General features: G+C 44.1%; 1 protein-coding gene and 1 long non-coding RNA gene across 2 annotated transcripts; one reads left to right on the top strand and one right to left on the bottom strand.

Annotated features, from left to right (window-relative positions):
• Positions 1 to 4,945: 4,945 nt before the first annotated feature.
• On the bottom strand, positions 4,946 to 23,706 carry LOC131277241 (uncharacterized). Its single transcript, XR_009184426.2, has 4 exons — positions 23,431 to 23,706; positions 14,041 to 14,237; positions 13,298 to 13,551; positions 4,946 to 5,723 (listed from the first exon to the last, which is right to left on the bottom strand). It is a non-coding gene; the product is annotated as an uncharacterized lncRNA (long non-coding RNA).
• On the top strand, positions 7,960 to 9,833 carry PLAC1 (placenta enriched 1). Its single transcript, XM_004474316.4, has one exon. The coding sequence runs from the start codon at positions 8,000 to 8,002 to the stop codon at positions 8,735 to 8,737; it is 738 nt and encodes a 245-aa protein (XP_004474373.1). The 5' UTR covers positions 7,960 to 7,999; the 3' UTR covers positions 8,738 to 9,833.
• Positions 23,707 to 24,778: the final 1,072 nt, after the last annotated feature.

The following is a 24,778-nucleotide window of genomic DNA, read 5'->3' as shown; positions in this document are numbered from 1 at the left end:
CTGGCTCCTTCCTTTCTAACTTTTTGTGTCCACTCCATGTTGTCTCATCACCTTTCTAATTCCAAATGGAATTTAAGTGCATAGCAAGACATAGAGTCAGAACATTGAGTTGCAGGCTCTCACCTCTGGAGGGAGGCATGGGAAAAAAAAAACAGAACATCGATATAGTTCATCCTCAACATTTGCTGCCAAGTGATGTAAGTCAAAAATCTTGGCCCTCAAGAAAAATTTCAGAAAGGAGTCCTTTATTCTTTGTTAAGGGGAAGGAAGATAGATTGCCAGGTAAGGGGACCTCTTCTTTTTGTTATCACCGTATATTGTAACAGTATCACATATCATATGTAATAGATATAATCTAATAGGTCAGACTGTTATGTTTCTTTTTAACATTATTTATAGCATATATATATATATTTATTGACATATTATAACATGCAGATCATGAACACAGGGTTGCCCTGTTATATAGAAGTTGTGGATTTACTGAAAAATCATGCAGAAAGTACAGAGTTCTCACATAGCTCCCCACCCCTCTACACAGTTTTCCCTATTATTTGCAATAGTGTGGTACTTTAGTTACAATTGATGAAACAGTATTATTAGAATTATACTATTATTATATTATATATTATTATTATATTATTATAATTATACTATTAACTGTAGTCCATAGTTTACATTAGGATTCACTGTGTTGTACAGTTCGATGGTTTTTAAAAATTTTTTTATTCTGGTAAAATATACACAACCTAACATTTCCCCTTGTAACCACTTTCAAATATATAATTCAGTGGTGTTAATTACATTCACCATGTTGTGTGACCATCACCACCATCCATTACCAAAACTTTATCACCCCACAGAGAAACTCTGTACCAGTTAAGTATTAACTCTCCATTCCCTATCCCCCACCCTGGCCCCTGGTAACCTGTATTCTAGTTATATGTTTTCTATTTTTTTGTAATAATAAACTTTATTTTTAGAGGAGTTTTAGATTTATCTTCACAGAAAATTATACTGAAGGTGTAGGGAATTCCCATATAACTCCCCCCCACACCCATGCACAGTTTCCCCTATTATTAACATCTCCAAATATAATTGTAGGAAGAAGGTACCTAGTCAACCCGCTGTCCCAAGTATTTTGATATTGCCAGAATAAGGAGCTTTCACACCCACAGTCAAATCTTGACCATATGAAAGGCACGTGTGAGGGAAACTGATGGTGATATTTACCAGTGAAATACTATACCACGTGCAGAGATGGAGTGAGTCAACTGCAAAGTATGTCTGAGAACACTCAGGCTGAGGGAAACTGGAACAAAACCAGTAGGTGGCCTCAATCTCTCTTTTAGTTCAGAGTGGGCAGAACGGAGACCCCAGCCCAGAGCAAGCCAAGGGTCAACTTGGGGTAAGGGAGACCCATCCTGCCTCCAACTTCCCAGGAACCTGTGAGGTTTTCTGATTTCTACCTCCGTGCTTGGCACTGGTAGAGGATGTGCAGACCTGCTCTGAGGAGGGACAGATATCTGGCCTGTGGTTTAGGTTCTGTCTTCTTGAGAAGGGGATCCATGGGCAATTTCAGATGCCTGTGTTCATCCTGCCTTGGTCAATCCAGTGACTCCAACAACCCCATCCTCAGTGCCCCATCGTTCTTTGATACCTCATGAAGCTGAGCCTTCTAATTATGATGACACTTTGTCTCTTAGTTGCTGGGACTTGGTCTGGATGAGGCTTGAGAATTTCTTCATTCCTCCCATGTAAAAGCCAGACCAGGAGAGAATTCCGCCTTATTCTCTCTCTGGAGGTTGGCTGGTTTCGCTTGCCTGAGGTGAATCAGAGAGGTGAACTCTCCCGCTGAATCCGGGCATGCTGACATTGTTTGTGAATTTGGTTCTTGATAGAAAGAAGGGAGGGTAGTGACAGGAGTACAAGGAGTGCCGACTCCATTTGGGGTGGGCTGGCCAAGACTGGATAGATGTAGAGCTCTTGGCATCAGAGAACCCATTAGGTAGGCAGATAGGCACATGGGCAGGCTGGGAACTTTGATAGGGCCCCTGCATTCTTTACTTAGAGAGACTTTACTGCTGGGCCAGGCCTTCAACTGGGAGTTAGGGGAGAGAGCAGGGAAGGGGATTAGCTGGTAGCCAGATTCAGGGCCTTCGGGGCTGGACAAGGAGGCACAGGGGCAGGTGACAATATCTGGTGGTCATTCATTGATTCCTTCATGCTCCTTCAACAAATATTTCCTGAGCACCTACTGAGTATCAGATAATGTAGGAGATTGAGAGCGTTTTAAGGGCCAGAAATAGTAGGGATAAGGGCAAAAGCAGGGAACAGCATTGGGGCTTACCTTCTCCTAATGTCTCTGTGTGTCTGTGTGTCTCACTCGCTCACTCACTCTGTCTAATTTTCTCTTTCTGCAAAGTCCTGGCCACAGAACAATGAATCTTTGCATACCCAATGTGCACACGTGGCTCCCTAATAACGACCAACAGCTTTCCTATCAAAGGAACCTTTTCTACCTCTCAGGAGCCAAGGGACAGTGAATGGCCTCAGTCAGGGGATATACACACACACGCACCAAGTGGCCACATTCTGGGTGGGATATGCACAAGATAGCTTTGGGTTTGGGAAAGATGCATGCTGGTAAAGTCAGCTAAAAATCAACCAAACAGCCTATAAAGTTAACTGTGGTTTGATTTGGACTCAGGCCATCCTTAAGCTGGGCCATGTACATGCACCTCGCTTTAAGAAAACCTGTGCCCAAAATTCCCAGTTTTGAAGGGGAGAAAGGAATGTGCCTGGCCATTTGGGAAGCCATGGAGAGCCCTCATTTATTGACACAGGTGTACCAAAGAGGTGGCAAAGGCCTTGAAGGAGCATCTGATTCAACCCTCTGCCTTCTCATGGTAACACTCTGAAATCATCTCAGGCAAACAGGCCTTTATCTGGTTTGGGCAGACTTCCAGAGACTACTAATGGGTTAAAAATGTGGCTGGGCCGCTGTAGAGTTGTGAGCTCTGCACATTACACAAACCTACCTTGTCTTCTAAACTGAGAAGGGACTCTGGGGCTTTGTGGCAAAGGGTGTGGTTTTCTGAAAAATAAAACTCAAATAAATTATTAAATTAAAACATAAACTGAATTAGGGGCATGAGTTTGGGATTTTCCTTACATTTTATGGAAATTATGAAATACATCCCTTTGTTCAGCTTTAAAACTAAACTACCTCTGCTTCTCTGCATGGAGGGAAAGACATTCCCATGACCTGATATTTGCAATTTCCACTAAAATACGGCTTTTTGTATTTATTTTAAAATATTTATGTTCAGCCAGGTCATGGTTTACCCTTGTTGGATAGCTTTATTATGGCTTAATTTCACATCGGACAGCTCACCTTTTAGCAACCAAATTTGCTAAATGAAAAGTTCTCTCTTACAAGGAGCTTGGGCTCTTGTTTATTTCGCAACCTTTATTTGTGTATGAGATGAACCATGACATTTAAACTATGCATGATAGCTTAACAGATTATAAGAACAAAACCAGATGGCCCAAACAAAAATAATGCTTTGATTGCTTTCAAATTCAATGTCAAAAATTAAAAACAGCTTTCAAAAAGCCTTGGCTTTTTTTTTCCTGAAATGATTTTGAATCATACATATGTACATTTTTTTTCAAAAAGCTAGAAGTATGTAAAGCAAAAATTTAGCAGTGGTTATTTTGTGGTTGAGCAGTTTTTCTCCTTTTTCCTTTTCTATATCTCCCAATTTTTCTACAGTTACTTTTAGAATCAGAAATGAAAATTTAATGACTGCTTTTTAGGTTAATTTTAACAAAGTCTTTTCTAAGCTTGAGTCAGTGTGTTTTTCTCTGTTGAGAAAATGGACATGGTTAAGCATTAGCAGTTCGTAATTCTTCTTCCACCCAAAATGATGAATAATGTGCAGTTACTTTAACACTGTGCTTTGTGAGATTGGAAAACTGAACTAGTCCCAGGGTCTTTAGCATTAATGTAAATTCTACAAAGTAGTTATTTAATTCTCTAACTCACCTTAATGTACTTTCAACATCATGAGTAACAGTAGTATAATCACAGTCCTCACTTTCTTTGAAAACAGTGAAGCAACTAAATCTTTAAAACTGGGCTTAAAAAAGAATCTCAATTTTAAAAGGCTCCCACGCCTTGAGAGAGTTGTCAGAGCAGTCAGAATATGACTAAACTGAAGCGTTTACAGGGTGTTAGGATTCTTTTTTCAATTCTTGTTTGGTAAAAGAATCTCTATTCCGACTCTGATTCATTTTTCTTCAAATCAGCTGCAAGAGAGTGAACAAACTTTGCTACAAATCAAAGCCCTGACAGTTATATTTCCCTGAGATAATTGCATACTGCTTTGGAGTTTCCTTTTCCCCTCTGTTTCCTTTTGTTTTGACAACAAGGTTCTGGGAAAACAATATACAAATGATAACTACGCTGTCACGAGTATTCTGAATTTTAAAAATAAATAACTGTCAACCCAAAAAGCTTTCGGGAGCCTATGGAGGGAGTTCTTTTTCCAAACCGTTCCAAAACCAGATGTGGAAATGTTTAGCTAATTCCCCTCCCCATTCTCCATGCAAAGAGTTCATATGTGTCTCTAACGACATCAGAGGAGATGAGGAAGCTAAAATCCTGTGCTTTCAAGAAGATTTGTGTTACCTTCCTCACTTCACTCACTAACCTCATGAAACTAGTTTGGACTCCAGCTTTTGTCTCCTTTAAAAAGGAATCCTTTCTTCCTAAGATTAAAAAGGGTCTGTTTTTAGACCAATATTCAACCTCTTTCTTGTAAGACGTTAAGAAACGGAGTTCATATTCCCCAAATGAAAGGTTTCATGATTTATAAAAAAAAAACAAACTGTAAATAATTTAGTAAGAATTCAGTTTATTAGGGAGTTCTTGGGGAAAAAAAAGAATATGGAAGGAAGAAAACTCTGTTAAAGGAGCTAATGGGCAATGTATATGCATAAACCACATTTAGAAAAACAGAAAGCTACTGTACTCTGTAGCTGCAAGGAAAGCAAACATGTTACACCCAGGTGCCATTAGCAGCTCTGGGGTTGCCTGGCCTCTCTCTACAGCTCGGTTCAGCACAGTATGTACCAATAGCTTAGCCCTACTTGGCTATACAAATGCATCTAAGCTCATCGCTTCTGGAATGTCCCAGGGATAATTTGCAATCAAGTCAAAATGGGGCTGTGGTAATGCAAACCCTGAGATCTGCTTTCTAGCAACCCAGACGCCTTCAGTGAGAAGCTGGACAGTAGTCCCAAGGTGAGCACTCCCTTCTTGGCATTCATTTCTCCCCTGGTCTTCAGCTCTCCGTGGCTCGGAAGATCTCTGGAGACTTTAAATAGAATTCTGTCCACAACTCCTGGGATGCTGTGCACCAGCTCCAACGATGGCTAAAAAAATACCCATGCACAGCCCTCTCTTCTGGCATCCTTCTCCACCTCTAGCCCTTCAGCCTTCTTTTCCATCTACCGGCACCAGATTCCACTCTCCCTCCCCTGTCCAAGATCCCATTCAGCACATCTCGGCTTGGCATCAGAAAAGCCAGCTGACTTGATGAATTCACGCCGTGTTGTGAATGGCTCATAAACTTCTCCAAACACACACAACACCCTCTACTCTTCTCTGGGAATTGCAGGCAGCAGGGGAAGCAAGGCTGCTCAGTTTTGACGACCTGTATTCAACAAAATCGAGCAACAACCAAAGTGTGACAATGGGCTAGCCATTACCAAGCTCCAAGTGCATACTCTGTTCTCCTCCTAATCTCCCTGTCACCTCAGAGATGCACATCACCAAACACGGGTCCCACTGGCTTTGTTTTTTCCGTTTTAGCTGCGCTCAAAGGTATGTTGACACATGCCTAGGCATGTTCATTTATTGCTCCCATCACATGGCAGTCTGCTCTGGCTTTAAGAAAAAACGAGGAAATACATTCTGTCCTGTCCAATGTTTGGAGATTTGTACCAAATGAATCCCCCAAACTCTGTGCTGTTACTAAACCCCTTCCTTCAAGGCTTATTCAATGCAATGTAATTCAAGAAATGGGTTTGGGGTTGAGGTGGGGTAGGAAATAGTCCAAAGTGACTGGTTAGGGGACAGCCGTCTTATTTCTGAGAGAATCTAGACTTTCTATAACTATTTCGATTGCCCGTGAGACACAAGGAGAATGAAGATGCTTGAGGGAGAGGGAGATAGTGAATGGCTTTACCTCTGAACAAGAACACAGCCTTTTGTGTTCTTGTTCCATTTTGGGGGTTTGAACAACAAAAATAGAAAAGATTGTTTCCTTGTCCTAATCCAAGAAGTACTTAAAGAAGGGGTTTTCATTTAGGACAAATAGGCCCAGACCGTGAGGTGATGTTAATGAAAGGAAGAAGGAAAGAAGGGGTGAGAGAGAGAACGAGGGGAAGAAAACAAGCCAGCCCTAAGTGTGCTTTCAACAAGGTGATTGTCTTTAGACCAAGACAGTAGTGCAGTAGTGATGGGATGGTGGTTTCAGCTTCAAAACGGAACCTGAATAATAATGCAATAATATCATGCATTATTCTAGAGTGTTTTGTTTACTTAACTGTTGAATCCTCATCTAGGACCAGCTGGCATCAGAATTTACCTTTTTTTTCTTTTAATTGTTGTTGTTTCATTTTGTTTGTTTTGGGTTTTTTTTTGGGGGGGGGGATGGGGGGCCTATTGGTTGCTGCTTCTGTTTCTGCTTTGTGAAAAACAAAGAAGCCGTCCCAGGAGAGTCTTTCAGAGAGAACAAAAAAAGAAAGGGAAGGGCTGGCGGACTCCTTAGGCTTCTGTTTACACCCCAACACCTCTGAGACTTTGGGGAGTCGTTAAGGAAAGAATGAGAGACAGGGAGACTCATCTGTACCCATCAGATCGAGTGCTCAACTGCAAAACAAAGCATGTGATCCAGGCCACTGAACTTTTCCAGTGGGCTCCTGTACCATGACTCCCATTAAAGAATGCAGCAAATTCATCAATAGCAAATGAAGAGAAAGAGCTGCATTTTGCAACTAGGGAAAAGGGCAGAAAAGAAATGTCTTTGGCTGTTTTTTAGCACAGTGCTGAGCACATAGTAGGCACTCAATAAAGATGAGTCTAAGAATGAATGACTTTATTCAGGGTTTACTTCACTCAGCCAGGAATAAAAGTAAATCCATACACTTGTGCATATACATTTCATTCTCAATTTTAAGAACTTGCCTATTCAATTCATGTCACTTTTACTGTTAAGATGAGAGCCAAGTGGGACGATAGTTGATGACATTCCTATTCTTTCCTTCTTTGTTCATTTGTCACCTCTTTCTGATCTTGCTTTTTATTTATTTTTATTTTTATTTTTTAGGAGGTACTGGGGATTGAACCCAGGCCCTTGTACATGGGAAGCAGGCACTCAGCTCCTTGAGCCATCCACTCCTCTCTGATACTGCTTTTTAGACATTTGTTGTTAGCCTTTCTCTTTCTTTTCCCAATTGCTCTGCCTGCCTCTCTGAGGAGGTAAAAGGCAATAGGGAGGGGTTCTTTCCCATGATCTATGTGAGGACAGTAGGGCTCTTAAGGAAGGGAGTGCTGCCAGCTTGAATTAAGCTGTACCTCCTGTCTCCGTATTTAATGTTTGGCACAGAAACTGGCTTGTTTTCTTTCTTACTGGGGTTACACACAAGATGAGCATAGACTCTCATTGTACATATGAGGGATGTGTGTTTTATAGCAAAACAGTGTGACGAAGCCATTGTAGTCATCCATTAACAATGCTCCAACAATGGAATTAAAATTCAGTTCTTTCTTACGCTAAGAATGTTTTCCTCCTCTTAATGCTTTCGGAAATGCCTTTTGCTTTCAAAAATAATGATCATGTTTGAACTCTTGTGTTTTGTGTGCTCTAGAAATCTTCACTGGAGAGTTTCCTGTTTCCTGTGGGTCCTTGCTTGCTCCGCTGCAGGGATGAAATTCTTCGAGTTACTAGGAGGAATGGCCCTCCTCACTACTTTGTTTTCGGCCTGTTCTGGACAAGATACAATGACTGTGCAGTGTTCTATTGACTGGTTCATGGTCATTGTACAGCCCTTGATGTTGAACAACAACGTGTATGTGCATTATCATGAGTTACACCTGGGCTCGGGTTGCCCTGCCAACTACGTTCAGCCACATGCCTACCAGTTCACCTACCGTGTTACTGAATGTGGTATCAGGGCCAAGGTCGTCTCTTCAGACACAATTATCTACAGCACTGAGTTATACTACAGTTCAAAGGACACATCATCTAAGTATGTGATCCCGGTGTCCTGTGCTGCTCCCCAACATTCCCCATGGCTCACCAAGCCCCATTCTGTGAGTGTAGCCCAGGAGAGTGGGGCCACAGCCCAGAATGATGAGACACCCTATGAAGTGTTTGAGCTGTTACAGGCACAGTCCAGCCAAAGAAGACCCAACTGTGATTGTCCGCCTTGTGTCTTCAATGAAGAGGAGTGTACCCAGGCCCCAGGTCTCCAAGCCCAGGCTCAGGAGGCACAGGAGGTCCAGGAGGCTCAGGGGGCACAGGGGGCTCAGGAGGCCCAGGGGGCACTGGGGGCACTGGGAGCCCAGGGGGTCCAGGGGGCCCAGGAGGCACAGGTGTTTTACTTTGCGCATAATTCTGAGGATTGGTCTCTTAGCTCATATGATCTGCTTGGGCCTATGTGATCCCTATATTTGGGGTTACCTTAGGGTGCTGTCTCCACAGTTAGTATAATATTCACTAAAATCAGACAAATGATATGCCGATATTATTTCCCAATATCAGGGACTGAAGTTCCCATGTGGCACTCTTATGAGCACTTTTGAGAAAGGGCTGCCCACGAATAAAGCTTTTATATCTTTTTTTTTTTTAAGAAAAAGATAAAATTCACATAGTATAAAATATCGTTTAGGTATTTTTGTTTAATAAACACATAGAGAGCTTTCATTATGGGTCAGTCACTGTTCTAAGTGCTTTACAAACACGAAGGCCTGGTCTGTTCTCTGTAGGAGGACTTATTCTTCCTTTAAGGGGCTCCAAGAAAACCTTCCCCAACTGAATCCTTCCCTCTGCATCCCCATTTCATGTATTCTCTGCACCCCTCAACTTAGTATTTGCATACCTTCCTTAAGTTTTATCTAGGGCTTTATCAACTTTCACCTATGGAAGGTATAGGTTGCATCAACTGTTCTAAGAATTACTCAGTTACATCGCACCCAACTAGATGGTAAGCAACTTGAGGTCAAGGTTATACTCTCAAACTGATAGTACTTAGAAAACAGGTGTTTTGTTTTTTGCCCTGGCATAGGTGATCAGAAAAGTTTCACCAAAGTTTTAATTGTCCATTATATTTCTCAAAGGCTTGGAGAGAAAAAGACGAAGTTTATTTGACAAAATATTCATCGAGTGCTACTATATGCCAGGCACTGTTCTGAGCACTAAGGATATGGCAGTGAATATAAAGTGAGGCTCAGAGAAATTGAGCTCACACGGCTAGTCAACAAATAATAAGTAAACAAAGATCAATTCAGAGAGTGACAAATGCTATAAAGAAATTAAAACAAAGTGGTACAATTCATAGACAAAAAGTAGATTAGAGGTTTCTAGGGACTGAAAGGAGAGGAAATGGGGAGTTATTGTTTAAAGGGTAAAGAATTTCTGTTTGGGGCGATGGAAAAGTTTTAGTAATAGAAGATGGTGATGGGTGATGGGTAGCATAAGATTGAAAAAGTAACTAATGCCACTGAACTTTACACTTAAAAATAATTAAAATGGAAAATGTAATGTTTATATGTTTCCACAATAAACAATAATTTTTTCAAAATCCCCTGACTCTTCTTGAGGAAAACCAGGTAGTAAGCCCTGAAAATAGTGTTTCATTCAACAAACATTTATTGAGCTTGTCCTACCTGCCAGGCACTATGTTAGGTGCTGAAGATGTGACGATGAACAAGATCAACATGGTCTGGTGAGGGGGAAACAAGTAAAGAAGCCTAAGGAGATAGAGGCTCATCCAATTAAAAAAATGGACCTGTGCCAAATGGGCGACCTTGGCTGAGGCCATCAGAGAAAATGCAAATAGTCTAATGCAATACAACAGTGGGGCCAGGGGGTGGTGGTGGTGGTAGTGGTGAGAGATAGAGCTAGAGAAGTCAAAGTATATTACAGTGTGTAGAAGAGAACGAGCACTCCCTCCCCCATCCTCTCTAGGAGCTCACAGATTATTTGAGGAAACAACACTAAAACACAGACAAGTAATTTCACAAATAATCAATACCAGACTCATTAGACCTGGTTACCATTTGCAAGGGCATATCACAACTGTAAGGGGCAGATGTGTAAGGTACCAGCCTTGAAGATACCATGTGCCAGGAACACTATATACATGAGCTCTTTTAATCCTCACAACAGCTCTTTCTCATTTTATTAGATGAGGAAACAGAGGCTTAGAAAAATTGAGCTCACACACCTAATCAATGGAATCACTGGGGCTCAAACCCAGGTTTGTCTAGCTCCAAAGTCCACTTTTTCCCTCTATACTCAGCACTCCCTTCCAGAGAAAAGTCTTCCATGTGGATTGGAAAATCTAGGAATGCTTTCTGGAAGAGGTGGGCAATTATTCCACTCTTAGAAGACGAGAAGGATTTGGCTAAACAAGAAGAAGAGTGTTCTTTGTGAGCATGAGTCCTGGGACAGGGTGGAGAAGGTCACTATGTTGGAGGCAGAACAATTAGAAGCTGTGATGACCATCTTAGAAGAAGAGATGAGGCAAACAGATGGGGGAAGGCATTGAAGGGTAGGAAGAGATGAATATTAGAACCGTTTCACGTAAAAAACAACAGGACTTTATTTACTTTAGCCTACAGGGCACAATTAAATGTCTCTATAAGCCCCACTCACAATTAAGAGATAAACTAAGTGGTGTAGGCAAATTTGGATCATGGAAAGCTCCAGGCCCAGGTGCGATGGGACAAGCTTTAACCGAGGCCACAAGACTTGAGCTAAACCCTGATGTGCCTGACTGGATGTGGGTGAAAAAGAAGAGATTTAGTTAAATAAGATACCACCATTTAGAGCCCTAGGAACTCAGAAGCCAAGGTAAACTCTAGTTTTAAGTAAGGAAATTGGGGTAAAGATAAAGGATGGGGGTGAAGATGAGTTTCGGTTGGTCATGATGTTGAATTTGAGATGATAGTGATGTCCAAGTGGATATGTCCAGGAATCAGCTGAAAAATGGAGCTGGAACTCAGTAGAGGGTCATTCGGGCTTGAGGGTCATGTGAATGCTGGTGATGAGGAACACAGAATGAGAATTCATTACCACTCGATCCTCAAGGCACAGTTTGAGAAAGGGTGGACAGAGAAGCAAAATCAAAGGAGGCAGATGAGAAATGGCAGAGGTACACCTCACAGAATCCTAAGGAGGAGAGCTGAGAAAGTGGCTTTAGTTTCCTAGGCTGCCTGAGCAAATACCATGAAATGGGCTGACTTAAACAATGGGAATTTATTTGCTCATAGTTTTGAGGCTGGGGAAATGTCCAAATCAAGGCATCACCAAGGCAACACCTTCTTCCCAAAGACCGGCAATCCTTGGCTCCTCTCTCACATGGCAAGACGTATGCTGACATTCCTAGTCTCTCCCTTCTCTTCTGAATTCCACTGATGTCCAGCTTCTGGCTGCTCCGTCTGTGGCTTCTTTTATTCACATGTCTGAATTCATTCTTTTTATATAAGACTCCAGTAATAGGACTAAGGCCCATCCTGACTGAGGTGGGTCACAGCTTAACTGAAGTAGCCTCATCAAAAGGTCCTACTTGCAATGAGTTCATCCCAGATAAATGGATTAAAGTTAAGAACATGTTCTTCTGGGGTATATACACTTCCAAACCACCACACGGCTATAGCTTCTAGTGCAGCAGGTAAGCCCAGGCTTCATAGAATTGGGAGCATTCGAACTGGACCTTACATGGGAGGTAGAATTTCACAGGGGAAGATCATTCTAGGCAAAGGGAGACTAGCAAGAACAAAGAACGAAACACTATGGTCGAAAGTCATATTTTGCATGGGTTAAATTAGGCATAATTTACCAAAATTTAATAGTAATCTGCACTTGTTGATTTAGAAACATCATTGTTCAGTAAAAGGACACTTCAACCATTTCACGTGCATGTTTGATCTTCTCACTTCTATTGCATGCTTCTTTGGCATGGGGGACCCTTTCTCTTATTTGTTTGTTTTGCCTTTGTTTTACATATTACTTGGTGAAAGTACCAAATAGGTACTCAGTTAGTTGACTGACTAGTACAGAGAGAGGGCCTGGGAGTCCATGAGCTAAGAAACATTCTAAAGATGGGAAGATAAAAAGGCCTTCAGGGAAAAAATGCATTTTGAATTGGCTAATATATGAACGTTACCAAAATAAAGTAGTGGCATTTCAAAACCTTGAAATGCTACTTCTTTATTGTGGTAATATTCATTTAATTTTCTAGGTGACCTAATTGATAAAACTCTGTCACAAAGCATTAATCATATTTGCAATAATAATAAGAAGTGCTTATTGCCATCAAAAGAAATGAGAATGTTCACCTTTCTTTCAATCTTGGGGAAAGCCAAAAATGTCTGAAACCATTTGTTATGATAATTGCTTGTCAAATATTTTAAAAATTAGAGCCATAATGAGATTCTTCACCCATAAAAGGAGACTCAAAGTAATGTTTAAAGTTTTATTCTTAATAGCCTGAAAACTGTAAGCCAGATTTTTTTAAAACTGTGTAAAGTATATGTAAATGTTGAAGAGCAGAGAGTACTTTATCCCTAATTTTAACCCACTTTGGAGATGCATATAATACCCCCATCTTTCCAATCCCCCATCAAAAATGAAAACTTGGTCAAGAATTAAACTAATCACAGTGCTAATCACGCACATACACACACCATGTTTATAAGAGATGCTTATAAGAGATGCGTTAACAAAGGACAAGTGTTTCTTATAAAGGGGAGGCTAACTTTCACAGAAATGTCCCCTAATTCTAATTAGTGTTGATCCCCATGACTGATCTCCACAATTTCCTGTTTAAGCTGCAATTATAGTTGTTTATTCTAAACAAAAGAGAGAGACTTTCAGTGTTGTGATTTTCTACAACTGTTTTAGAAAACATGAGGTCAGATTTCAGCTTATAAACTCACCTGGATAAAACAATGACAAGACCTTCTGTATTAGTTATCTATTGCTGCATAACAAATTACCTCAAAGCAACAAACATTTATCATCTCCCAGTTTCTGAGGGTCAAGATTCTGGGCGCAACTTGGCTGAGAACGCCTCTGGCTCACGGTCTCTCCTGAGGTACAGTCAGGCTATCAGCTGCAGCTGCGGTCACTTCAGCTGGGGTTGTAGAAGATACTTCCAAACTCACACAAGTGACTGATGGGAGGAGACCTCAGGTCCAACCTTGCGGGCCTGTCAATAGGCTGCTTCAGTGTCTCCTCCTGACGTTGGCAGCTGATGGAGAGAGGGTAGGAGGGAAGGAGATGGGAGGGAAGGGGAGGTCAAGAGAAGGAGAGCCCAAATCAGAAGCCACAATCTTTTTATAACCCAGTCTCAGAAGTAAAATTCCACCACTTCTGCCATATTTAATTTGTTGGAAGCCTGTCACAAGCAAGGGGAGGGGATAGTACAGGCGTGTGAAGGCCAGGAAGCAAGGATCCCTGTGGACCTGTATAGAGGCTACCTAACAATCTACTCATACTGATAAACTCCACAGGTTCTGCATTCTTCAACTTATTTGCCTAAGCACAATTAATGGCAGGACACAGGCTGTACCCTGACCGCAGTACCCTTGCTGTACCCTGACCGCAGTCAGTTATATTTTCTTTCTCTTGGTAAAACAAGTCCTACAAGCTGTAAAGGGGAAAAAAGCGTAAAGTGTAACACTAATAATAAAAACGATGGGGAACTGGACGTGGCTCAACTGATAGAGCGTCCACCTACCACATGGGAGGTCCAGGGTTCAAACTCAAGGCCTCCTGACCCGTGTGGTGAGCTGGCCCACGTTCAGTGCTGATGCACACAAGGAGTGCCCTGCCACGCAGGGGTGACCCTGAGTAGGGGAGCCCCATGGGCAAGGAGTGCACCCCATAAGGAGAGCCATCCCATGTGAAAAAAGCGCAGCCTGCACACGTGGAGAGCTGATGTAGCAAGATGACACAACAAAAAGAGACACAGTGTCCCAGTGCCACCGGATAACGCAAGCAGACACAGAAGAACACACAGTGAATGGACAAAGAGAGCAGACAATGAGGGGGAAGGGGGGAGAAAGAAATAAAATAAAATAAAATAAAAAATTATTTTTAAACTAATAATACAAATAAAAATGATGATACTGGGTAGTGCTTTTTTTGTTTGTTTTTTTAATGTTACATTCAAGAAATATGAGGTCCCCATATACCCCCCACCCCCTCCTCCCACTCCTCCCCCAATAACAACAACCGCCTCCATCATCACGACATATTCATTGCATTTGGCGAATACATCTCTGAGCACCACTGCACCTCATGGTCAGTGGTCCACATCATAGCCCACACTCTCCCACAGTCCACCCAGTGGGCCATGGGAGGACATACAATGTCCAGTAACTGTCCCTGCAGCACCATTGTGTAGTGGTTTAAATGTTGTTTCTGACGTTGTCTGTTGTTGGGCATTGAATCACGTCCCCCACAAAGAGCATGTACAAGTTGCTACCTCTGGTCCTGTGGGTGTGAACCCATTTGTAAATTGGGCCTTTGAAGATGCTTTTAAAGGTGTGCCCACAGTGAAGGGGGTAGGCCTGGATCCAGTATGACTGAAGTCCTCATAAGCAAAGGAAATTGGACGTGGGAAGAGGAGCCACAGGGAGCAGCCAGTAGCTGGAAGTCAACAAAACCCAGAAGAGAAAGAAGGTGCCACCATGTACATTATCATGTTATCAAAAAGCCAAGGAACCCCAAAGATTGCCAACCAACCAGAAGATACCCACCTGAGGAAAAAGCAAGCTTCTAGCATCTGAAACCATGAGCAAGTGAAGTCCTGTTGTTAAGCCAACCCATTGTATGACATTTGTTTTAGCAGCCAGGAAGCTAAAACATCCATATTAGTGACAATATAAGCTCTTTCAATAATCCACTAATATAATTCAGACCTGAATATGACATATGTACACACATATATGATGTATACACCGTATACATGGTATATATGGGTTGTGTGTGTATGCCATAGATGAGCATGTTTACATATGTGTGCGTATAGGTGTGTGTGACGTGTGTGTCAAGCTTCTAAGGACAAGAGGCAGGGGACTTGGCTTATTGACATTTTATGTGAGTACTAACACACTGCTCCCCATCATTTGCTTCACTGTGCTCCCTCACGTTTTACTTCGTTTTTATCCAATTCAGAGCCATCTGGTTTGGCATTGATGGAGTTTGTATGACTTATCTGAAGGGTAATGTCAACGTAACTCACAGAATTATTAAATAACAGCAGCTGAGAGGGGCTAACTATGGGGCAGGTGGCCGGCTTGCAGGAGGGTTCATAAACAGGTTTCGGGAAGTGAACTTTGCTACGTGGCTTTGTCAGCATTCATTTGTAGATGTTCTCTGACAGACCAAGGAGGATTGCTCTGAGTCAGAGAAGTAAATGCTAACACCAGTTTTAAAAGGTAAAGGAACATGAAAGAATCCCTGCCAACCGTCTAGAACTGTACCGTTCTGAGGTACTTACATTCTACGGTGACTAGGAGGAATATTTAAATTGCCCAAGTTATTTCCAATGTTGTTTTCACTTTACCACACACACCCTATTATAGAAACACCATGCTAATATAAATTATTCACCTTTTAAAGCTACTTTTAAATTTCTGGCGTTTTGCCCAATACGTATTTCTTTCGATCAAGAATTATTTTGAGATGTCTAAAACTTAAACACACACACATCTTTTTTTAAAAGCATTTTTTCCAAGCAATGCCCACAGAATATTTATAAATGCTTTCTAAATTGCATTTACATGACAACGTACTAAAAGAAATTGAGTGTGGGGAGAGAAGGGACAAGACTTTAAGCAATAATGTGGCTGCCTTCTTTTAGATCAGAGAAATTCCAGCCCTCCCCACTACCAGAGTGGGTCAAGTTAGGAACAAATTGACCCAAAAGTAAGCCTCAATGTCAGCCCTGCACTAACTCCCTGTAATAATTTACAGTATGCAAACAAAATAAAATAATCTCTTCAAAAATCTTGCTCTTCTATGATCCAAACTGAAAATTAATTCGCATTTTCATTTCATATTTCAACTATTTAATTTTTCACCCCCCCTAAGGTGGAGAAATCACACTCTTCTGATTATGGTCAGAAATACACTGAACTTCTAAATATGTTGTGATAATTGGATTATAACAACTATGGAGAATATCTAAGATGCCCAGATTGCTTTCAGTGTTGTTTTAACATCACAAAAATATTTCATGACAATTTTTTAAACCGCCCATGAAAAATAACCTTTTCCAGTTTGAAGCTCTGCCACCACCATTTAAAAATATTTTAAAAAAGCACTTAGCCTTAGTCTAGAAGGTGTGCGTTTTCATTCCACTGTTCTATCAAATCACCACATGATGTTAAGGGTCTGAATTCTTTCGATGAATTTTTTTGAGGGATAGTATTTACTCGTATTTTAAAACATTTGTATAAGCAGCTTAATAGGAAATTGATTAACTTTAAAGGCTGATTAAAATCAAGGCCTAGCCGTGATATATCGGTGTGTGCATGTTGCACGTGTGGGTGAGAAGGAGAGAGGGAAGGAAGGAGGGAGAGAATAAGTGCTGAAAACAATGTTCTTAACGTCTTGCACGTCGCCTAATACAGAGGAGACAAACAATATATGGTATTTTCCATCCTTTCTCTTCCCTAGTAAGAAACCTCATTCCTGGGTGGCGTGGAGAATGGGATATGCTGATTAATCAGATGGTTGGATTCATAGGGACACAATAGCCAAGTGAATTGGTTGAAAGCACCATTTTCATTATATCACATCCCTACTCAAGGCCCTTTAAAGGCTCCACACACCATCCTGAAGCCCAAGTCAAAATTCGTCTGCCTATATCCATCCATGCCTCCCCCGCCCCATAATTTGACTTCACCCTACTCATCCAGCTCAGTTCCCAACTCCAATCTCAGCAAGGTGCTAAGAGGATACCGACATCCAGATACATCCCGGCCCTCCTAGCAGCTTGCTGTCTGCTAGGAAGACAGTCTCAGATGAACTAGCTTTATTAAAGTACTATGACAGGACAGATGAAGCAGGTAAATCCAGCGATGAGACCATCAGAGAAGGCTCCAATTCAGAGGTGATATTTGAGCTGGGGCTTGAGGGATGAGAAAAATGGGAGGAACAGGCATCCCAGGCCCAGAAGCATCAAGGTATGGCTGGAGGGTGGGAGATGCCTCCAGAGGGACAGGTGGGAGCCAGGATGCAGATGGCCTTGAATTTACAAGGTAAGCCATTAGTTGTGTGATTTTTGAACCGAGGTTTGATGTGACCAGAGCCGTGTTCTCTGAGCAGAACTCAGCTGGGAGATCAGGGACCGGCGCGAGAGGGCTCTCTTGATCATCTAGTGGTGGCAAACGGAGAGTTTGGTGGGTTGTTAGTGCTTGACGGGTACAGTGTTGCTGTTTGGGGTGATGGAAAGGTTTTGGTCACGGATGGTGGTGAGGGTAGCACAACATTCTGAATGTACTTAACACCACCGAATTGTGTACTTGACAGTGGTTAAAATGGGAAATAATATGTTGTCTATTTGTTCCCACAATAAATTTATTTTTTTAGATCGAAGATTTGAACTGAAGGAATGGAGGAAAAGGACATCGTTTTCTTTTTCTTCTCACTTGCACCTTTATTTCTCTCTCTCTGCTGCCCTTGCCTTTACTCTCCAGGTCACCTTTGTTTTAACTCTTTCCTGCTTATGGCCTAGGCATTCCTTGAGGACTCGAGGCTAAAGAAGCTGCTGAGCTCTGGGTTTTAGGGCAATACTAAAATTAAGTGCTGGGTTCAGATCTCCATTTGCCTTCTCATGCCAATGGATAGGGCTTACTCTCGTCATTAACAACGGCAAGATCCGACCTGATTTTAAACCCAACAGTTCTTTCAAGAGGTAGGAGGGGAAAGAAACAGCATTTTCCACCAGTCCTAGAAATGCTCCCTGTTAATGAAGTCTCATTGAAAAAAAAAAAGGCAAATAGTTCCATTATGGGGACAAGAAGGAGAGCTGTGAGTGCTCTGGATACTTCACTGTGCGTACCTTTCATGTCAGTTACAGTAATACATAGTGACTTTCCTTCCTTCCTTATTTCAACAAAGTATTCCATGATTTGGAAAACACATAGCTGCATTTTGGTTTTAAACAAAGACAGCACCCTTTAGCACCCTTCCATTTCCCGTTTCCTCCTCCCCCATCTAACCCGGCAAGATATCCTTTGCCCCCAGAACTGTTTACCCTTTACATAGCAAGATCCTGAAAGTGATGTCATTAAGTCTTGGCAGAGCTGCCTGCTTTGCACAGGACCTCCTTGGTGCTGGTCACTGTTGGTTTTTGTTTATATATATGTATGTATGGTGTATATAGAGAGACAGATAACATGTTTACATTTCACATACTGACATTGATACATAGCGGGGTTTTTTTTTTCTTTTTCTCTTTTTCATAATTAGGTAAGGCTCAAGGAAAGTACCAGAAGTGATGACCATCATTTGTAACATCTGCTTGGTGAAATCAAGAGACCAAATCTACACGTGAAACACTTTCTGGCCATTACATACACAGAAGATGGCTTTTTGGTCTCCATGCTCCAGTCATTACACTTTGCTCTGTACAAAGGAGAGCAATTTGTGGTCACGGAGAGGGCTCTGGACAAGGATTTGAGGGAGGTGACACTTGTAAGGCCAGCACCTGGTAAAGAGACACAGGCCATTGTCTACCCCTTCATGAGGGGTCTCCTTTACCGCAAAGGACCAATCCCTTCTATCTGAGACACTCTTTTATTTAATGGGGGGAAAATTCCAGGAATAATTAAGACAATAACAGTGCACACCCAAACGAAAACACGACATACTGTGTTCCGAGAAGAAATCCCAGCAGCATTGGAGGCAACCACTTCGGCATCTTCGGGGAGGGAAGAGAGACCCAGAAATCAAAAGCAACAGCCATCCATGACTTACTAACCTCCTCTGCGACAGAAAGGAAAAATCTGCTCATTCATTCTACTTTTTCCTAGTGAGGTCATGGGGGTGGGAGAAGTTAAAACTTGAAAAATTTCCCCAAAAGGTCTTAAGTTTCGCAAAGAAATATTTTTTATCATAAGCAATTTCATAAAATAAAAATGACTGAAGGGCACTATCTTTTTTATTTCATCTGACAGTAGTAGGACAAGCATTAATATATAGTTACTACTCACCACTAACCCTTGCTTGAACCCTTTTTTCAAAAAAAGCCTTTACAAATAACACAGTAGAAGCTTCATAACATGATTCCAGTTGTTTTCTTTCTGTTAAATCTGTAACTCTACCCTGATTTTTATCTCTGAAGACTTCTGGATATTTACAACAGAAGGAAAGTCTTGTTTCCCTAACTGAAGGCCTTCATGAAAAGCATAAGTTCTAGATACTTTCTTTATAATTTAAAAAAGAATCTTTGACTCAACTTGATGCCCGAGTATCTATTTCCAAAGCTTCATTCGCAATGGCTTTTCAGAAAACACTTTCCATAAATTATTGCTAATACCTTGTCATGCCTAACTTCCTTGCTAAATATCTCCAGTCTAGAACTAATTTATTTTTCTCAGCTGCGCTTTCAGATCCTTCCTTCAAAGCCATTGCTAAACTCTCCTCCCTCAGCTGACTAAAATTATTTCTTATCAAGGCAATTTCCGAACATTTCTTGGAAGAAAATGGGAAGAAAAATTATGTGCTATTTTCCTGAATATACTCGCATTGGAACAGGATAGCAGAAATGATAAAAAAACAAAAAATAGGAAAAGAAAGAAAAAGAAAAAGAAAAAAAAAGATGGTGTCCGCTTCGCTTCCGGCTCCTACTCGCCCAGTGAGAAGCCCCCTGGACTGCCTACCAGTTGGAGGTCTCCCTAACACTGGTTAGGGAGCTGCAGCCAGTTTCTGATCCCAGGATGGGTTTTTTAATACTTTTGGGGGGCAATTTACTCACTGCTGAGTTTGTCAAGTTGGCAAGGGCTTACTAAATGAGAAGCCATTCATAGAATCAGAGCTTGCTCCAAAGGTCCTAAGAAACCCAAAGAAAAATCCTTGAGGCATCATATTTGAAAAATATTTGAAAATTGTTCACTTGAGTAAATACTTAAGCCTGCCCTCCCTCATTTTCTCCGGCCTCTAGCCATATTACTCACCCTCAAAGAATTCATCAATATTCAACTGGCTCTCTAATTTGCTGATGAAGCACAAGGAGTTTAATAAAGAAAGCTGTTGCAATTTTTCTTTAGAGGACATGCCACAAACTCGATTTTTATCTTACCAGAGCTGGACCCTTTTTCCCTTCCACTAATTTAGGTAGGGAAAGGAATGCTTACTTGAAGTTAGATCAACCCAAGCAAATTCACCCCCGAAGCCAAGCCTTAAAAAGCCCAGAAAAGGTCTTCACCCCAAGGACACCAGAGCTTTATAAATGTTCTATCTGACGATTTAGAAGCTTGTTTAGTCACGTCTGACGGCCGGGCAAACTTGCGGCCCAGTCTGGGAAGGGTTTTTGAAGACATTAATAGGGAAATTGTAATGTTTATCACCAACCGAAACCGTACAAGTCATTGCAATTTTAAAATCTTTCCTGAAAAGAGTAGCTTGGTCTGTAAAATGTTTCGGTCTAACTTTCCAAAACAGCTTTGCAGATCCTGGAAAACTCTATCCTCCCCTCACCCCCCCCCCCCCCTCCACCGAGTCCCCGAAAAAAGAAAGCGGTAGACGCCAGGGAAAGCAGGCTCAACCCTTACAAAACCTTGGGTCCGCGGGATCGCCCTTGCAATGAAATTCAGTTTACGATCTTACACCACATCGACAGAAAAATCACAGCTAAGAGGCATGCGAGGGTTAAATAGCTCAAGAAAGTCAAGCGCCGAGTACGGCGAAATCGAGGGTTTTATTTTGTATACCCGTTTCATGTGCATGTGTTTTTCACTATTGCTATTTTCTTTCGCCACCTGATTTCCGCCCCCAGCGCCCGCGCGCGGCTCTCGACTACCCCGCGCGCAGGCCGCAGGCCGGGATCGCCTCGACCTCCCTCGGGGAGTGCGGGGGCCGCGGGCCGCTGCGGCGCTGGCCCTTGGGCCGCTCAACTCCCCGCGGCCGGCCGCGGTCCTCGCCGATGCGTGGCGCAGGCGGTCCGGACGCGGCGGAGCCGACGGAGTCGGAGCCGAGCAGCTGGTGGCCGGGAAGGGCCGGGGCAGCCCGGTGCTGGCGCCGGGGCGCCCGGCAGCGCGCTGGCAGCAAAGGGGCCGTGGCCACAAGGGCCGTCTCTGTCACCCGGTCTTGCAGGCCTGCCCCCCACCCCCACCCCACCCTCTGCCCCCGCCATCTGGCTGGCTGAGCCCCTTTGTGCCGTGCCCTCCCGCCGGCCTGGCCGCTCCGATCCCCGCAGCCCAATCCGTGCCCGTCGGGGGACCTCCACACCCTACCCCTCCCTGCCCCTTCCCGCCCCACCTCCCCGCGGCGAAAGCGCTCGGCCGCTCCTCCGCAGCGCTCGGCGCCCCGCTGCCCACCTGCCCCGAGATTCCGTGCTGTCGGCCAGCGCTACCCACTGCTCTTCCCATCCAGGGCCCGCTCGCTTGGAGCCCAGAGGGCTCGCGGATTTGTCCCACTCGGGACTGGGAGGGAGAAGAAAGGCGCGGTCGCCTACAGAGACAGCGTTCGGGGGCTATTTTAGAACGAAGTTCTCCTCAATTTTTTACGATGACGTTTTGTAAATACACAGAAAGTTGAAGGGACAGGGCAGTGAACGCCCGGTTACTCCCCTGTCCCCCCAACCTGGATGCAACAACTGTTAACATACTCCAACACTTGCTTCCTTTCTCCGACGCTCAGAGAATGCGTTTGTTTGTGTGTGTGTATGTTAGTTGCATCATTTGAAAACTGCAGACGTGACATGTCACCTCCCTCCCTTCAGCATGTATTTTCTAAGAATACAAACATTCCCCCCACCTTCAATACCATTCTTCCCCCTTAGAAAATGACTTCTCCATCCCCATAGCAGCTACCATCCAGAATAAAGTCTCGTCTCTCCCCATTTCCCTACTTTGGTCTTAAAATCACTTTCCCTTCGTGGAGTGGGCACGTGTGTAAACAACTGTTCCCTCGCTCCCTCCTCCACCCCGCAAAGCGGCCGGTCGGGGCACCCCGGGCTCGCCTCGTCCCAGCTGGCCTCTCCACTGAAGAGCTCGGCGGGGTGGGGAGGGCGAGGGAGTCCCTCCCGATGGGGACGTGAACGCGTGGGGAGAAAGCTACACTCCCGCAGGCGGTCTGAGGCTCCCCGTCTCCTTCCCCGCACCATTTCAGGCTCCCTCGGGGCAGCCCAGGGCGGGGGGTCTCGGCTCAGTCACCTGGCACCCTCTAGGCAGCTTAGAGAACAGGCACGAGGGTTCCAGGTGGGGACGGGGGTGGGGGGCGTGGGGGGGGCGTCTCTGGGTGCACTCGGTGCTTGCCGGCGCCTTTGCCATTTTCCGATCTCCCTTTTTCTCCCTAGATTTACTCCCCCCTCCCTCCCCCCGGTTTTAGTCTCTGGCTATTCTGGGCGCCCAGGGTCCTTCTCGGTCCTTCTCGATCCTTCCCGGCTGTGGGCGAAGGCGGTGGCGTCGAGCGCTTGCACACACACACACGCACACACACGCGCGCGCACACACGCACACGCCCCTGCCCGACAGTTCCCTCTCTTCTCCTCCCCTCTTCCGCCCCCGGGCCGGGGAAACGCGCAGGGCTGCGCGGGGGGAGCGGGAGCCCCGCGAGGCCACGCCCCCCGGGCCGGCTTTTTCTAGGGCCGCTGCGGGCGGCTCGGCGCTGGCCGCGCTGCTCGCCTCCCCCGGCGCGCGCCGCTCCGGCTCCGGCCCCGCGCCGGCCCGCCGCTCGCCCAGCTCCGGCCGTGGCCCGCGGGAGAGCGCGCCCCGGCTCCCGGGGCTCTCTCGGGGCGCCAGCCCCGTCGCGCCCCGCGTCCCCGCCGCCCTCCAGGTCCCGGGCGCGCCTCCCCGCCCCGGCCCGGGGCTCCCGCCGCTCCCGCCTCGCTGCCCGCCTCGCTCCCCCGCTCGCTCTCCCGCCCTCTCTCCCGCCCGCCCTCGCGATCGCTTACTTGCTCCCTCGCTGGCTCTCCGACGCGGCCCGGCAGCTTCGCAGGAAAATCCCAGAAACCTTTGCAAAAAACCAGCACTGAAATGTAAGAAGTTCTTCGATTTCGGCGCCATTTTCGAGTGGAGGAGAGGTGACATGAGATTTTTTTTTTTAAGGGACTTGTTGGCTGGCGTTTTCCCCGAGTGTAACGTTGGCGAATGGCAGGCTGAGAAAATCCCATGACAATTCTGGAAAAGTTCTGTGGTGGTTGGGGTTATAAAGCACGTTTCGGGGGCCGGAGGTGGGGGCGCAACAGACCTTTAAAATGTTTCGAAAATGAGTGAGGCTGGGAAAACTCTCGGGAGACGGGCAGGGGCGGGGGAGCAGAAGTGGAGGGGCAGGGAGAGAAAACTGAGGAAGGGGCAGTGGCCGACTGTCAGCTTCGCCAGGGTCGGGAGCGACGAGTTTTGACATCATGTAAATGGACTTTTCGAGGCTCTTGTTCGCTAGCGGTAAAATTTGTCTTGCAAAGAAATGTGAGATGAATTTTGCCTTGGCTCTCCCGAGTTAAAACTCACTGTTGTTGAGCTTCCCCTGTAGGAAACTTGACATTGGGAAAGTTGGGCATTAGAGCGTGCGGTGGGGGTGGGGAAGAAGGCATCTGCAAAATCAAAAGACAAAACGTTGTAAAATATGGACAGAGGAAGGGGCGTATTCTTTGGCTCTGAAATGATTTGACCAAACACATTTCAGTTCAGAAGGGAGGTGGGACTATGGGTGACTCGAAATATCGATTCTTTGTCTATTGTATCAGCGAATGACCCTCTTCTGAAGTGACAAGACGCCTCTTTGTAATCTCTTTTCGTAAGTAAATTTCAATCCGGAGGGAAATCCGTTAGTTAGCGGAGCGAGGTGGTTTTTTAGGGACGTAAGTCGTTGTAACGTCACGGCAAGAAAAGAAAGGGGTTAAGTGAAAAGTACAAATGAATTCGATTCCAGAGAGGTTGCAGAGGAATCTGGAAGGAACTTTCGCCTTTGACATCAAGGCTATTTCTTATAAACTTTTGTTTTTCTAGTAAACAGCTAAGAAAAAGTTAAACTGGGGGCGGCTTTCACGTCTGAAGCGATGGCTCACATATTTGTGTTAAACATAAGATACTTAATTGGGAGAAGGTTGTGGATTTTTAAAGTATAAATTGTCCATTTGCTAAACATGCTTTTTTTTTTCTTTTTAAGGGCAACCAAGGACTTTTTTTCCTCCATTAATCCTTAATGTAAATTCAAAAGTTGTTTGTAGACTAGCATGGCCAAAAGAAGATGAAAGTTAGAGCCGCTTAATTGTCTGTCCCAATCTAGGGAATAGGGTCATT

Source organism: Dasypus novemcinctus, chromosome X, assembly GCF_030445035.2.
Source record: "Dasypus novemcinctus isolate mDasNov1 chromosome X, mDasNov1.1.hap2, whole genome shotgun sequence".
Taxonomy (NCBI): domain Eukaryota; kingdom Metazoa; phylum Chordata; class Mammalia; order Cingulata; family Dasypodidae; genus Dasypus; species Dasypus novemcinctus.
This window is presented reverse-complemented; position numbering and strand designations above follow the sequence as displayed.

What these genes read in the sequence shown, in the direction of transcription:
- PLAC1 (XM_004474316.4), top strand. Translation starts at nt 8,000, where the DNA reads ATGAAATTCTTCGAGTTACTAGGAGGAATGGCCCTCCTCACTACTTTG.